The sequence below is a fragment of the Mastomys coucha genome, unplaced genomic scaffold, assembly GCF_008632895.1.
Source record: "Mastomys coucha isolate ucsf_1 unplaced genomic scaffold, UCSF_Mcou_1 pScaffold18, whole genome shotgun sequence".
NCBI classification, from domain to species: Eukaryota; Metazoa; Chordata; class Mammalia; order Rodentia; family Muridae; genus Mastomys; species Mastomys coucha.
This window is the reverse complement of record NW_022196900.1, coordinates 90,518,139-90,534,180: the sequence shown is the minus strand read 5'-3', so window position 1 is coordinate 90,534,180 and position 16,042 is coordinate 90,518,139. Positions and strand designations below refer to the sequence as shown.

At 45.8% G+C, this 16,042-nt stretch overlaps 1 protein-coding gene across 1 annotated transcript; it reads left to right on the top strand.

Annotated features, from left to right (window-relative positions):
- The first annotated feature begins 1,536 nt into the window (after nt 1-1,536).
- On the top strand, nt 1,537-12,394 carry LOC116095784 (mucin-2-like). Its single transcript, XM_031377034.1, has 8 exons — nt 1,537-2,653; nt 4,210-4,415; nt 6,539-6,696; nt 7,834-8,070; nt 10,167-10,326; nt 10,560-10,674; nt 11,156-11,188; nt 12,342-12,394. The coding sequence occupies exons 1-8, from the start codon at nt 1,537-1,539 to the stop codon at nt 12,392-12,394; spliced, it is 2,079 nt and encodes a 692-aa protein (XP_031232894.1).
- The last annotated feature ends 3,648 nt before the right edge of the window (nt 12,395-16,042 follow it).

Genomic DNA, 16,042 nt, shown 5'->3' with positions numbered 1-16,042 from the left:
TGGAGGCTCACAATCATCTGTAATGGAATCCGATGCCCTCTTCTGGCATGGAGGCATACATGCAGATAGAGCACTCATACACATTAAATAAATAAATAAACAAATAAATAAATAAATAAAAAGGAGAATTTAATACAAAGTTTCACCTCACCCTCTCCTTTTTTTTTTTTTTTTTAAGAAGGTACTATTTCTAAGTAACCACCTTGGTCCTCTAGCTCTTACAGTCTTTCCAGCACCCCACTGCCCCTGCCCCAGCCTTTAGGTGAAGGGATGCGTTTGAGACCCATATGTTGGGGCTGGGTACTCCAAGATCAGTTCTCTGAGTTTTGACCAGTTGTGGCTTTCTGTAATGGTGTCTATCCACTGCTGCCGCTGCTGCTAAAGCACTCTTTGACCAGTGAGAGCTACGTGTCTGCAGGGCTATGAGGTGAGTGTTTAGAATGCAGTTAGGAGCATGCCGTAGAAGGTTGTCCAGCCAGTCTCTGAAATCGATCAGGGTAGAGCTGGCACATAATGAGCGTGACTCACAATATAGACTCACTGCTGCTATTATTTTTTATTGGAACTCCTGGTTGGGAGCTTGGAGTCCAAGCCCCTGGGAAGTGGTAAGAGCAGTAGGCCAGTGTATTTATTTTCCTTGCTGTTCCTGTTTTTGCAGGCAGTGTTTTAGTCTGGGGGGTTGCCTCAGACCTGCCCTCCCCAAAAGAATCCATGCTTAACGAGAATCTCTCCTGCTCGTCCACGAGTTCAGTTGTGCCTCAGCGAACCAATGGCCACATCTCCACAAAGGAACTCAACAGCTCACCAGTGAACAAGACACCCACCTCTAAGTCCCAGGGACAGATGACATCAGCTACTCTTCCAACATCACCTCAAAGCCATAGCGAAACAGGGCCCACGGAGCAGACGGCCTCAATAGTCACCAACAGTATGTCACTGTTAGATCCCACAGTGACCTCTACAACAAAGGAGCCGGTAAAGTCATCCAAAACCACTTCAGCTGAGATCTCACAACCAAATCAAACTCCACCTTCATCAACACCGGACAAAGTCCTTGACACAAATAAACCTTTACCCACGACGATCATGTCAACTGGCGATACCTGGTCACCAGCCACAGCTAATCTGAGGACCACTGTGCTTAGCACAGCCACATCTGAGACTCAGGAAAGAGACACTACAACTGTATCCCCAACCCCAGCGACAAGCCCCACAGTGGCAAGTAAGCCACCCGACACCCACAGCACAGTCACAGAGACTCCTTCCCAGCCAGCACAGACCGACTCAAGTGTCAGCATAACTGAAGTCACAACACTGTCACCATCAAGTCCCATCACCACTGGAATGAGATCATCAGTGTCCCCAATCTCAGGGGAGGCAGACAAGACCATGACGACACCTTCAACAACAACAACACATTCAACAACGACAACACCTTCAACAACAACAACAACACCTTCAGCAACGACAACACATTCAACAATGACAACACATTCAACAATGACAACACATTCAACAATGACAATACCTTCAACAATGACACCTTCAACGGCATCAAGCACACCAGATGATGACATCTTGTCATCTGGAACTGGGACACCCAACATGCCTGACAAGTTAACTCTAACTCCACCCTCATCAACACCAGACAAAGTCATCGACACAAATAAACCTTTACCCACGACGATCATGTCAACTGGCGATACCTCATCACCAACCACAGCTAACCTGAGGACCACTGTGCTTAGCACAGCCACATCTGAGACTCAAGAAAGAGACACTACAACTGTACCCCCAACCCCAGCGACAAGCCCCACAGTGGCAAGTAAGCCACCCGACACCCGCAGCACAGTCACAGAGACTCCTTCCCAGCCAGCACAGACCGACTCAAGTGTCAGCATAACTGAAATCACAACACTATCACCATCAAGTCCCATCACCACTGGAATGAGATCATCAGTGTCCCCAATCCCAGGGGAGGCAGACAAGACCATGATGACACCTTCAACAACAACAACACATTCAACAACGACAACACATTCAACAATGACAACACATTCAACAATGACAATACCTTCAACAATGACACCTTCAACGGCATCAAGCACACCAGACGATGCCATCTTGTCATCTGGAACTGGGACACCCAACATGCCTGACAAGTTAACTCTAACTCCACCCTCATCAACACCAGACAAAGTCATCGACACAAATAAACCTTTACCCACGACGATCATGTCAACTGGGGATACCTCATCACCAACCACAGCTAACCTGAGGACCACTGTGCTTAGCACAGCCACATCTGAGACTCAGGAAAGAGACACTACAACTGTATCCCCAACCCCAGCGACAAGCTCCACAGTGGCAAGTAAGCCACCCGACACCCACAGCACAGTCACAGAGACACCTTCCCAGCCAGCACAGACGGATGCGAGCGTCAGCCCGAGTACAACCCAATCATCTGATCATTCTACAGCCCTTCCTCCTAGCTCCTCGGAGACAACCAAATCCTCCACTATGACTGGGACCAGTAAAGCACCCCCCAGCTCTAGTCAGAGCAGTGGTCTGGGAGGTGGTGCCTGTGCTTTGGATGAATATCAGGCCAGTACCGGAGGTTGTGCATGCAATGACAGCTACTATTCCCACTTGGGTAAGTATGTATAATCCCTCCCAGGGAGTGGTCATTGTCTGCTGCTGCTGCTGCTGCTGTTCCTCCTCCTCCTCCTCCTCCTCCTCTTCCTTCTCCTCCTCCTCCTCCTCCTTCTCCTCCTCTTAAAGTTTCTCCTTTATTTTAATTTTATGCATATGGATAACATGGAGTAACATGAATAACTCATGTAACTAAACCAGAAAAATGGCTGGGGCTAGAAAGGTCATGGAAGTCTAAGAAGGCCCAGAGGAACTCTGACCAAAGGTTGGTAAGGCATTAGCATGAAATGAATGAATCCACCAGGAGTGATGTCTCATAAGAGGGTAGGCGGCTGCGCAGATGAGATACTCTCCCCTGCCCGAGCTCCTGGGACCTGAGCTGCCACCCAGATACTGATGGGGGTTACAGGTGTGTGTGTGGCATGATTGTACACACACACAGAGAGAGAGAGAGAGAGAGAGAGAGAGAGAGAGAGAGAGAGAGAGAGAGAGAGAGAGAGAGGGAGTCTAGCTTCCTACTTAGCATTGCGGAATTGAAGAATAAACAAATTAATCTCCCCAAACCATTCTTTGACAGTTGCATTCCATTGAGGTAAAGTGTAACTATTTCATTGAGGTCCAGGCCATGCTCCACACTCCCAGGTTCCCTGGAGACTTAAAACTGAAATTGGAGTGTAGCAGGAACCACCTACTTTCTTAACTCGTATCTCTCCAGCTCCACTTGAGCTCTGCTTGTTCTGTTCCTCCGTCCACTGGTCCAACTCTCAGCCTACCTGGCTCAAGACGGGGGACCTTATCTCCCAAGCTTTGTTGATGAGTCAGGGTCTCCTTGTCCAGAACTGGCCTGGTCACTGAAGATGACCTAATGCTCCTGCCTCCTAAAGTCTGGGTTTACAGGCATATGCCATCATACCCTATCTATGTGGCATTGGGTATCAAATTATGGCAGGCAAGCAAATGGGCCAATGAAGCTGCATTGCCATCCCCCACATTAGCTTTGAGGCCCTGGTGGTAATTCTTGGAAAAAAGGACCTGTGAGAGCAGGAATCAGAATCCCATAGTTCAAGAGATGGTTCTTGGGATGCACATGTGTACGAATCTGTATTTAAATATACTTAATTTTTCCTGGTGTTTCAAGACAGGTTTTTTGGTATAGCCCTGGCTATCCTGGAACTTGCTCTGTAGACCTGGCTATCCTCAAATTCACAGAAATCTGCCTGCCTCTGTCTCCTGATTGCTGGGTTTAAAGATATGTACTACTATACCCAGATATGTTTACAATTTTAATAATTATTGGTGTGTTTGTGTGGTACATGGTGTGTGTGTGTGTGTGTGTGTGTGTGTGTGTGTGTGTGTGTGTGTGTTAGGGGGCACACATGTCATGGTGTACATATGGAGGTCAGAGGACAACTTTGTGAAGTCAGTTTTCTCTTTCTACTTTATGTGGGCTCTGAGATTTGAATTCAGATCTCCATGGTAAACCTTTACCTACTCCTTCTGATGGCCTCCTCCCAAGATCCTCAGGAGATGCCACCTCTGGCTCTTGTTCCTCTGCAGAACTATCTAGAGAGATAGCCACCCTGCGCTGCAGGCCACAGGATATTGAGGTGTCTCTCAGGAGCTGCTTCCTGAAGACTCAACACTGGGTCCTGAAGCAAGATACCTTCGAGAAGTGTTTCAGTATCAATACGACAGAAGAAGGTCATCGGGTTCAGGTCTTTCAGTTGGAGAAGAAGGAGGGAACCTGCGGACTCCACATCTCTGTAAGCTGAAGGGGATTTGAGAGGAAGGAGAACGTTGTGGGTGGGGCTGGGAAAGCTGGGGGAGGGGCTGGGAAAGCCATGGGGTGGGCCTGGGAAAGGAGAGGTTGGGTAACTCTTGACTTTGGTCGACTCAAATCTTTGCCATCAGACCATTCCAGATGAAGAAAAAAGAACATCTCCAGACTCGGCATTCCTTTATACGTGCTGTGTTTGCTGAATTGGGGTATTGATTGGTTCCCAAACTGTCAGCCATGAAACACTTTAAAATAGTTAACTACAAGCAGTTATTTATTGATTTCCGACCAACCGCCAGGTCTATCAAATAAGTTTTAATGGTTCTAATCCTGAGAGACTTTCACTATAGACGAGTAATCAATGGCTCAAAGAACTTAAGGGATTTTCTCAAATTGCAGTTTGAACTTGAGGTAATCCTCCTGCATCAACCTCCTGAGTCTTGGGCACATGCTTGCACCAGCTCACAGAGATTAGTTTTGTAAACAAAATATAACTCACATTAATAATAGAATGCCCCCAAACAACAACAGTGCCCCTAAAACCCCGGTCTCGTCATCAGAACTCAGTTCACTCCCTCTTTCCTCTTCTGATTTTGTTGTTGTTGTTGTTGTTGGGGGTTTGTTTGTTTGTTTGATTGATTGTTTTCAGTGCCAGAGACTCAATGTGTCCCAGACAAATACTCTACAACTAAGATACATTCCCCAACCCTAGGAGCTGAAATTCTTCTCTAAAATTTATTTATTTGTTTTGAGACACTTTCTCACTATTTAGCCTTGGCTGGTGTGGAACTCACTATGTAGAGCAGGCTGACCTGAAATTCACCAAGGTCCATCTGCCTCTACCTCCCATTGCTGGGATTAAAGATGTACCTACCACACCTAGCTCAGAATTAGAATTCATTTTTTGTTTGTTTGGTTTTGGTTTTTTTGTTTTGTTTTGTTTTGTTTTTGAGACAGGGTTTCTCTGTAGTCCTGGCTGTTCTAGAACTTACTCTGTAGACCAGGCTGGCCTCGAACTCAGAAATCCACCTGCCTCTGCCTCCCAAGTGCTGGGATTAAAGGCATGAGCCACCACTGCCCAGCCAAACTTAGAATTCTTAACTGCACAGTGGTCCTATTTTTCCCCCAAGAGATTCTAAAATGCAAATTGAGACCTATAATCCCAGAATTCAGGAAGCTGAAACAGGAGGATTGCAGGGCTCTGGACAGCCTGGGCTATAGAGCAAGACACTCTCCCTGGAATGGAGAAGCGACTCAGCAGTTAAGAGTTCATATCGCAGAGGGCCCAAGTTCTCCCAGCACCAGCAGCTCACAATTGCTTCCAATCCCGATCCAGACGATCTGACGTCCTCTTTAGACACCTGCACTGTCGTGCACAAAGCCATAGAGAGATACACCTATGTACATGATTGTTAAAATAAGCCTCTAAAAGCTCTCTCTCAAGACAACCACCACCACCACAAAAATAACAATAAAATAACCCAGATCTTGTGGTGTGTGCTAATAAGCTCAGCACTTGGGAAGTGGAGGCAGGAGAGGGTTCAAGGCCATCCTTGGCTATTTGGTTGGAGACTAATTTGGGCTACATGATGCCCTGTCTCGAAAACAAGGTAAGATCAAAATAAGCATTGACATTTAAGAACCACAGGATAAGAACCTCTTTTGGCAACTCTTGGTTCAATCCCCACCACTATATGGATTGGGCATTGTGGCACTGGAGGGTGGAACCAGGTGGGTCAGGGATTCAAAACCATCCTTAACTACATAGTCACTAAGGCTAGCCTGAGCTCTGTGTGACTCTGTTTCAAGAGAAGAAACTTAGGATCCATGTCGTGGGGATGTAAAGTGATGGGCCCAGAGCCAGTGTGACGCTGGGCTTAGGTTCTGCTGCTTGCTTTGTGCTTCTCTTAACCTTTCTGAGACTTTATTTTACTCATTCCTAAAATAGGGTTGATAACAGAGAACTGTGTTCAAGCTACAGGTCCAGGCTCAAAGAGTTCAGTGATTGATTTTATTTTTAACAAACATCCTGTAGCTAGAGAGGATGTGTGAAGGTGTTCACCCCAGAGACTTGTGGGTAATAGCTGCTCACCTACCTGTCTTTTCTAGACCAACAGTAGCCATGCTCTGCACTCTTTGGATGTGCACCTTGAACAGGATCTCCCGGACTCCAGCAAAACTGACTTCAGAGTGCTCCACTTCAGCTGTACCTATCCACTGGTCGTGAACGTCAGCAAGCCTGTCTCCTATCAGGAGGTTTCCATTCCGTGAGTGACGCCCAGTCAGCTGTCTCTGCAGCTGGGCCCTAGGCCACCCTGAGTTCTCATTGCTATCTCTAATCCAGGCCAGAGGTGCAACTTCCTCAGGAAATGGGCCTGCATGCTCATCCACCATATGTAAGCACCTCTTACACAGAAAGAGACTGCTTCTAAGAAGGGATGCGGTATGACATACATGCCTATATAAATCACCATGGAGATAGATAGCTACCAATGTCTGGGGACCTATGATATAGCACTTCATCTCTTTAGGTGGTCCATAGGGAAGGTTAAAAGGTTGTCCCGTCTCCTGGCCATTGCTTATTTCTTTTATATTTATTTACCCTGAGTGTGTGTGTATGTGTGTGTGTGTGACATCCACAAATCTGTTATCGCTTTCCTCAGGTCAGGTATGGCACCAGGAGCCTCTACCCACTGACCTGCTGACCCATCTTTTTCTTTCTCTTAGTAGATGTTTGTGCAGTGTGTGCTAGTTCATGTACATATGTGTTCGTGTGCATGTGTATGCAGGCCAGAGGACAATCTCTAGCATTCCTTAATCATGCTCCAACGTATTTATTTGTTTATGTATTTATTTATCTTTTTTTTTTTTTGAGTCAGGGTCTCTTTACATAACCTTGGCTGTCCTGGAACTCACTGTGTAGACCAGGCTGACCTTGAACTGACGGAGATCTGCCTGCCTCTGCCCTCTGAGTGTTGGGATTAAAAGAATGTGCTACATATAATTTGTTTATTTTTAAATTCAGTTTTGGAATTTTGTTTGTTTTGTTTTTTGAGACAGGGTTTCTCTGTGTAATGGCCCTGGCCATCCTGGAACTTTCTTTGTAGACCAGGCTGGCCTCGAACTCAGAGAGACTGCCTGCTTCTACCTCCTGAGCACTGGGATCAAAGGTGTGTGCCACTGCTGCTTGGCGTGCCTGGGCTTTTTAACATGGGTTATGGGGCTTGATCTCAAGTCCTACTGCTGTCCGGTAATACACATCACCTCCTGCTGTCCTGGTCCTTATTGTCCTTGGCTTCTAGCACTCAGTGACCTTGAGAGTAAGTCAGAAGGTGAATATGCCTCTTTCTTCTCTCTGAGGTTTCATGGTTGAGGGGCTCACTCTCGTTCCTCTCTGGATACAGCTCCAACCATGTTCCAAACACTGGGGAGATCATCATCACCCTGAGCATCTTCACAGACTCCAAACTCTCCGTTCCACTTAAGAACAGTACAGCTCCTGTCGGCATGGCTCTCTATGTGGTCCTCAAGTCCACCAACGATGACGCTGACCGGTTTGCCCTGGTGGCTAATGAGATCTTTGCAAGTACCAACGTCTCCAACAAAGAGGCTAAGGCCACCTATCATTTTGTGAAGGAGAGGTAAGAGTCCACCAGGCCCCAGGTCTTGGGCTGTGCTTGACTCAGGCACTTTTGGACCCTAGGCTCCTTTTCTGTATTCCAGGGCTAAAAGTAACTTTTTATTCTCCTGACATAATTGATGTGTTGGGGGCTTACTGCTGAAAAGGCTCACCCTTTCAAGTTCTTTAAGATTCCTCAACACCCTGGCAAACAAACAGGGGGAGGAAATAAAGGGCTGGTGAAGTTTGCTGAGTGAATACATCCAGTCTCATTTTACAAATGAGTAAACTGAGGCTTGGGAAAAGTAAAACTTGCTCAAGATCTCACAGCCAATAGATGACATTCATTTCTTCTAGCCTTCTCACCTTCCCTAGTTACTGAGGGCCTTGAGTGATGAGATAATAAATAATGCTAACAGCTGGGCAGTGGTGGCACATGCCTTTAATCCCAGCACTTGGGAGGCAGAGGCAGGTGGATTTCTGAATCCGAGGCCAGCCTGGTCTACAGAGTGAGTTCCAGGACAGCCAGGGCTATACAGAGAAACCATGTCTAGAAAACAAAGCAAAACAAAAATAATAATGCTAACATTTCAGAGTGCCATACGCTGTTATTATGAAGTACATTACATTTAATAGCAGAGAGTTAATATTGACATAGCATTTGTCCCATGCCAGGCATAGTTTGAGTCACTGCACATATATCAGTTAATTGAAATCTTACACACTATGACATAGTTATATTTTGATTCCCATCTTACTCAAGGAGAAACCAAGGCTCAGCTCAGGTGTTGGTAGGTGGCTCGCTTTGCTACGTGTTGAGAGTTGGGTGGCTTAGCTAGGTGTAATAGCCTAGGTCCCAAATCCAAGCACTTGGGAGGCTGAGGCAGAGGAATTACCTAGCATACCAGGCTAGCCAAGTGAGGCAGCAAGACCCTATTTTAAAAATGATAATTATTGGGGACTGGAGAGATGGCTCAGAGGTTGAGAGCACTGACTGCTCTTCCAGAGGTCCTGAGTTCAAATCCCAGCAACCACATAGTGGCTCCCAACCATCTGTAATGGGATCTGATGCCCTTTTCTGGCCTGCAGGCATACATGCAGGCAGAACACTGTATACATAATAAATAAATCTTTAAAATAATAATAATAATAGTACTTATACTTGTTACTATTATTATTGTTTCAAAAGTTGGGCGTGGTGGTGCATGCCTGTAAACCAAGTTCTCAGATGGAAGAGGGATTAAAGGCTAGCTTCAGCTACATGGTAAATTCCAGGCTAGTCTGGGTTACATGAGATCTTGACACAAAATTAGCAAGAGAATGAATACCTCCATCTTTTTCTATCACGTTTTATTCATGTTGACAATAGACTTCATAGAAGCATAGTAGGTTACTCATCCATTTACAGATCACAAAACAAACCCACGAAGGATTGTTTCCTCTACAGGACAAGAGAGCAGAGAGTCTGATGAAGGACTGCTTACACTCAGATTGGTCCCAAAACACACTGCTGAATTTGTCCTAGTATTCAGTTAGCTTTTTCTGTATTCCCAAGGTTCTGCAGTTCCTACTTAGGACCAGCAGCCTGCTAGAACAGCACTCGGGCCCTACCTTGAAGACCGACCTAACATCTCCATATGTCAGTTTCCTCCCTGTTTAAAAAGGAAAGAGCAGGGGCTGGAGAGAGGGCTTGGCAGTTCAAAGCACCTGCTGCTCTCGCACAGGACTTGGCTTAGGACCTCAGCACCTACACAGTTGTCCTCAATCATCTATGACTCCTGTTCCAGATGACAGGACAGCCTTTTCTGACGTCTGTGGGTACTGTACTCCCGTGGTGCACAAACACACTACAGGCAAACACTGACAGATATAAAATAAAATAAATAAATCTTTAAAAATTGGGAGAGGTCAAAAGTATGGTCTTCCTCAGAATATTGATGTGGGGAATTAAATAAACTAATAACTTAAATAATCCATGTAAAGTTAGTTCTCAGCTAGAGATCCAATACCCATTATTACACAGGACAAGTTAAAGTGGTAGAAATCAAATTTTGTGTGCCCACACATCGGTCCCCAAGCCTGGGTCCCAAGGATGAATGCCCTGCCTTCTCCTTGCAGCTGCCCAGTCCGGAGCCGGATGCTCCAGGACTTGAGCAATGGGGACTCCATGTATGTGACACTGGCCTTCACTCTCTCACGATTCTTGAATAGTGACATGCTCTACCTACATGCCCAAGTGACCCTCTGTGACAAGCGAATGGGACACCCATGCCAACCGGTAAGTAGGGATTCTGAAGATCAGCAGTGCAGCTGGGACTGAACCATGGGTGGTTGTGGGATTGTGTGCTTGCCTCACGTTCTAGGGACCAGGCTCCTAGGAAGAGTTAAAGGCCAGCATTTGAAGACCTACGTTTTGTAGATAAGAGTGAACTTATTTGGGCCGTCGGGGAACGGAGCATGAGTCTTTGAGGTTCTGGGGGAAAGTCCCCAAAGCTGTCTTGTCACCCACAGTCTTGTAGTGGAAAGAACCCCCTTCGGAGAAATTCAGCCTGGGATGCTCGCACTGGGACCCAGATGCAGCCTAGCGGTGGCAAGTGGATCGTGTTTGGGCCTCTCCGAATAAGCGGTACATGGATAGACCAGAAAAGGGCATCCGGTCCCTCCCCTGGAATTGGAGTCACAGATAGTTGTGAGCCACTATGTGGGTGCTGGGAATCGAACTGTGGGACCTCTGAAAGAGCATTCAGTACTCTTAACCACTGAGCCATCTCTCCAGTCTCTCTACGCTCTCTATCTCCTTTCCTGTCACATCAACTCGGCCTTCTCAAGTTGTCTTTCATGCCAACCTCTATTCAATCCTTTTTCTTGTCCTAGAACCCTCTTTTGTCTTTGTTTCTTTAGAGTACTTTAACCCTCAGTGGGAAATCCCAAACCTTTAGTAAATCGATCCAGAAGTATCTCTCACCCTTCTTAGTCCCAGCTTTCAAAAAGAAGAAAAAACAAAAACAAAAAAAAAAACCCCAGCATCCTTTATGCCACCCTGATGGAATGGTGTGGGTGGGTGTGAGGGGCACTTTGAACTCAGTCTCTGTTTCTGTGTGTTGCAGAGTCCAGAGCCTCTGGCAGCAGGAACTCAGCAGGTTCGTATAAAGGATTGCTTTAGGAAAGAAAGATCTAGTGTTACCTGGGTTCTCTAGGAGCTCTTATGGGCTCTAAGCTGGGGCTGATTTTGGATACGGTTTCTTCTCTGAGCTATGTGACCATGATGTCGATGAACCTCCCGAGTTCTTAGCTGGAGCAGTGCATGGCAGAGTTAAGATGAGGCTTTTGCCTTATCCTTCCTCACAATCTGATCCTACCCAGAAGGGACTCAGAGTAAGGGGTTGAAGGCTTAAAATGCACAGGGCACAGTGGAGCATGCTGGAGCCCAGAAGTTTAGAAGCAGCCTGTGCAGGATAAGGAGACCCTACTTGACGTAAAAGCCAGATATAGAGGTTTACCCTGTAATCCCAGCACTTGGGAGGTACAAGCAAGAGAGTTAAGTGTTCAAAGCTATCCTTGGTTACAGGACAAATTCGAAGCCAACCTGGACTATGTGTCTTAAAGCAAAAGAAAAGAAGGAACGAAACGAAACAAAACAAAACCATGTACACAATAACACTCCAAACAGAGGTTGCTTAGTGGGGAGAGGTTGTTGCTGCTAAACTTGATTATATGAGTTCTACTCCTGGGAACCGTGTGTGGTAGGAAAGAACCAGGAAAAGATGTCCTCTGACCTCCACATGGACACCATGACTTGCATGCACTAACTAAGTAAATAAATGTAATGAAAAAAGATTAAAACTTGCCCAGACTCTGAAAGCTCCTCAAGTCCCATTTTTAAATATATTTTTTATTTTATTTTGTTGGTTTTTTTTTTTGTTTTTGTTTTTGTTTTTTTCAAGACAGGGTTTCTCTATATCCCTGGCTGTCCTAGAACTCATTCTGTAGACCAGGTTGGCCTCGAACTCAGAAATCTGCCTGCTTCTGCCTCCCAAGTGCTGGGATTAAAAGAATGCACCACCACTGCCTGGCACTATTTATTTTCTTTTAAATTATGCATATATGTGTGTGTACCCTGTGCACATGAGCACTGGCCCCCAGGGAGGCCAGACCGGATCGCCCTGGGACAGAAGTTACAGATTGTGATGGCCTGTCTCATGTGGGTGCTGGAGGCCAAGCTGAAGTCCTCTGCTGCGCCATCTCTCCTGTCCTTTTGATACTATTTTGCAACCATTTCTTTCTTTCCTCCAGGAGCCTGGATCTCCATCTTTCTCCTGACCATGATTGGCTGGATGCTGGAATAAAATCTGACCCAGCCTCCTGACTCCGACCCTAGAGTTTAGTGTCTAGTTTACTTGTAGAGACAAGGGTGGAGTCAGGGAAGAGTTGAGTCAAGGCAAGTAGTGTGGCCTCTGTTAGGTCCCAGAGAAGCTGGGCACAGACCTGTGTGTAGCTCGGTGCTGTGTGCAGTGGTCTGTTGCTTGTTCGTCACACCTTCTTTAACTGGGACTCTTGGGGGAGGGTGTGTGATTACACTGCTCAATGTGATGAGGGAAGAGTAGAGGATTTGTGGTCAATAAACACAGGAATTTCACATTTCCTGATTCCAGTCTGTATAATCTGAACAGAATGATTTGGTGTTCCAGGTCTATGGGTTGAAGGATTGGAGATGGTACAGGGAGTGTGTGTGTGTGTGTGTGTGTGTGTGTGTGTGTGTGTGTGTGTGTGTAAATCACTTTATTCTCTATGTGGCTTCATCTTCACATATATAAAATGAAAGTGTTTGACCAGATGACTTCTACTTTACTATGGGAATCATTCCTAGGAAGCCCTTGTGCCTTGATCAGCTGACCCAACTTTCTCTTTCTTTCTTCCTTTCTTCCTTTCTTCCTTCCTTCCTTCCTTTCTTTCTTTCTTTCTTCTTTTTTTAAACTTTTAAAAAGATTTATTTATTTATTTTATGTGTATGAGTACACTATAGCTGTCTTCAGACACACCAGAAGAGGGCATCAGATCCCATTACACATGGTTGTGAGCCACCATATGGTTGCTGGAAATTGAACTCAGGATCACTGGAAGAGCAGTCAGTGCTCTTAACCACTGAGCCATCCCTCCAGCCCTCCCCCCTCTTTCTTTACTGCAAAATGACCAAAACTGTTCAATTCCAGAATGAGAATTAAATGCATTTCTATAATATTGCCTAAGCCTTTTCGTCCTATCCCTTGGTTATTCCAGGCCTCATCCGGCCTCTTTGCTAGTCGAGGGTGGATACAGCAACTGTGTTTGTGCTGCGATCATTCATTCATCCCAAACCAGAATCTATCACATCTCTGGGACCATGTTACACCCTGGGGATTCAACAGTCTTAGACAAACTTAAGGACAGGGTGGATGGGCACTGGAAGAAGACTGTGACTAGGAAACGGGACAGGTTTAGATGTTAGTAGGCAAGCTGCTGTGCACCTGCAATCCCAGTGGCCAGAAGACTGAGGCTGGAAGATTATTCTGAGTCTGAAGCCAGCCTGGGTTATACATCAAGACCCTGTCTCCTAGAAATAAACAATCATATAAGCAAACTACCACAAAAAGTGTGTGGTTCAGCAGCAGAGCATCTGCATAGCATGTACAATACCTTGAGCTTGATTCTCCAAAACCACAATAAACAAACTCAAACAACCCCCAAACATACGTACGCCAAGAAAAACAATCAGAGAATGGAAGCTAGATACAGTGGTGCATGTCTGAAATCACCGTGCTGAAGAGCTGGAGTCAGGAAGTAGTCTCCTGCTGCCTGGGAATCAAGATGTAAAATTCTCAGCTCCTTATCCAGCACCATGTCTGCCTGCACGCTGCCATGCTTCCCGCCATGATGATAATGGACTGAATCTCTGAACCGGTAAGCCATCCCCAATTAGATGCTTTCCTTTGTAAGAGTTGCCTTGGTCATGATGTCTCTTCACAGCAATGAAACTAAGACAGAAAGCATATAGAGGTTAGAGGATAAATATGTGGTGTCAGTCATCTCCTGCTTTTGTGTGGGTCCCAGGGATGGAGTCTGCTGTCGGTCTGCACAGTACGTTCTTTGCCCACTGAGCCATCTTGACATTCCTTTCAGGTCTTTCTGAAACAGGGTTTCATTGTATGGATCAGGCTGTGATTGAACTTGCCATGCCGTTGTCTTGGCTTTGAGTGCAGAGACTGCAGGCATGGACCCCTGCGTTTTGCTCTTCCAATCCTATTTGGTTAAATTAGAAAGTTCTAGCCCGGTGGTGGTGGTGGCGGCGGCGGCGGCGGCGGCGGCGGCGGCGGCGGCGGCGGCGCACACCTTTAATCCCAGCACTTGGGAGTCAGAGGCAAGGTGGATTTCTGAGTTCGAGGCCAGCCTGGTCTACAGAGTGAGTTCCAGGACAGCCAGGGCTACACAGAGAAACCCTGTCTCGTAAAAACCAAACAAAAGAGAAAGTTCTATTTAACCAACTCTAATATTTAATAAAAATGATATGTATGAATATTCCTTGTTTGTTTTTAAATAGGGTCCCCTGATGTAGCCCTGGCTGTGCTGGAATTTACTATATAGACAAAGCTCTCCTCAAAAGTACAGAGGTCCACCTGCCTCTGCTCAGGGTGCTGGGATTAAAGGTATGTGCCACCATGCTTAGCTGGGTATGCATGTTTTGGCTTTATGTATGTAAACCTGCTACGTGTGTGCTTGGTGCTCACAGGGGCCAAAAGGGAGTGTTATGTCCCCTGGAACTGGAGCTATTGAATAGTTGAACACAGTTGACAGCTACTAAGCAGGTGCTTGGAATTAAATCCCAGTCCTGTAAAAGAGCAGCTGTGCTCGCAATCACTGAGCCATCTCTCCAGCCCCAAATCTAGTCTTTGTGCTTTTAATCATGCTGGTTGGTATACTTTCATTGATGTGTTTCGTTAAACATGCAGCAAGTCTTTTTAGAATAATAAAGTAAGCCAGGTGGCAGCAGCACATGCCTTTAATCCTAGCACTCAGGAGGTAGAGACAAGCAGATCTCTGTGAGTTCAAGGCCCACCTGGTCTACAGAGTGAGCTCCAGGACAGCCAGGTCTACCAAAAATAAATAAATAAAGAGAGAGAGAGAGAGAGAGAGAGAGAGAGAGAGAGAGAGAGAGAGAGGGAGAGAGGGAGAAAGAAAGAAAGAAAGAAAGGAAGGAAGGAAGAAAGAAAGAAAGGAAGAAAGAAAGAAAGGAAAGAAAGAATAAAGAAGGGCTGGAGAGACGGCTCAGCGGTTAAGAGCACTGATTGCTCTTCCAGAGGTCCTGAGTTCAATTCCCAGCAACCACATGGTGGCACACAACCACCTGTAATGACGATCCGATGCCCTCTTCTACTGTGTCTGAAGACAGCGACAGTGTACTCACATGAAATAAATAAATAATTTTTAAAAAAAAAATAAAGAATAATAAATTAACCACAGCATTTGGAAGGTAGGGACAGGAAGATCAGGGGTTCAAGGTTTGCTTGAATTACAAAGTGAGTTTGCGGCTAACTTGGTTTACATGAAATTCTGTGTAGACAAACAATACTAAAGTAACTGAACATTTATGTATAAGAAAATATTATGGGTGGCTGGAGAGATGGCTCAGTGGTTGAGAGCACTTATCAGCTCTTCCAGAGGTCCTGAGTTCAATCCCCAGCAGCCACATGGTGGCTCACAACCATCTGTGATGGGATCCGATGCCCTCTGCTGGCATGCAGGTGTACATGCAGGTAGAGCATGCATATGCAAAAAACAATATTTTTTTTTAAAAAAAATGCATGACTGTTTTTGAAATGGGAACTCAAAAGACTGTTGAAATATGAGGACTCATTTTCACATGAAAATTATCAGCTGACTGAGTTACTTTCAAATTACAGAGGGAGATTGAGCCAGACATATCTGATCACACCTGGAATCTCAGGACCTGGCAAGTGGAT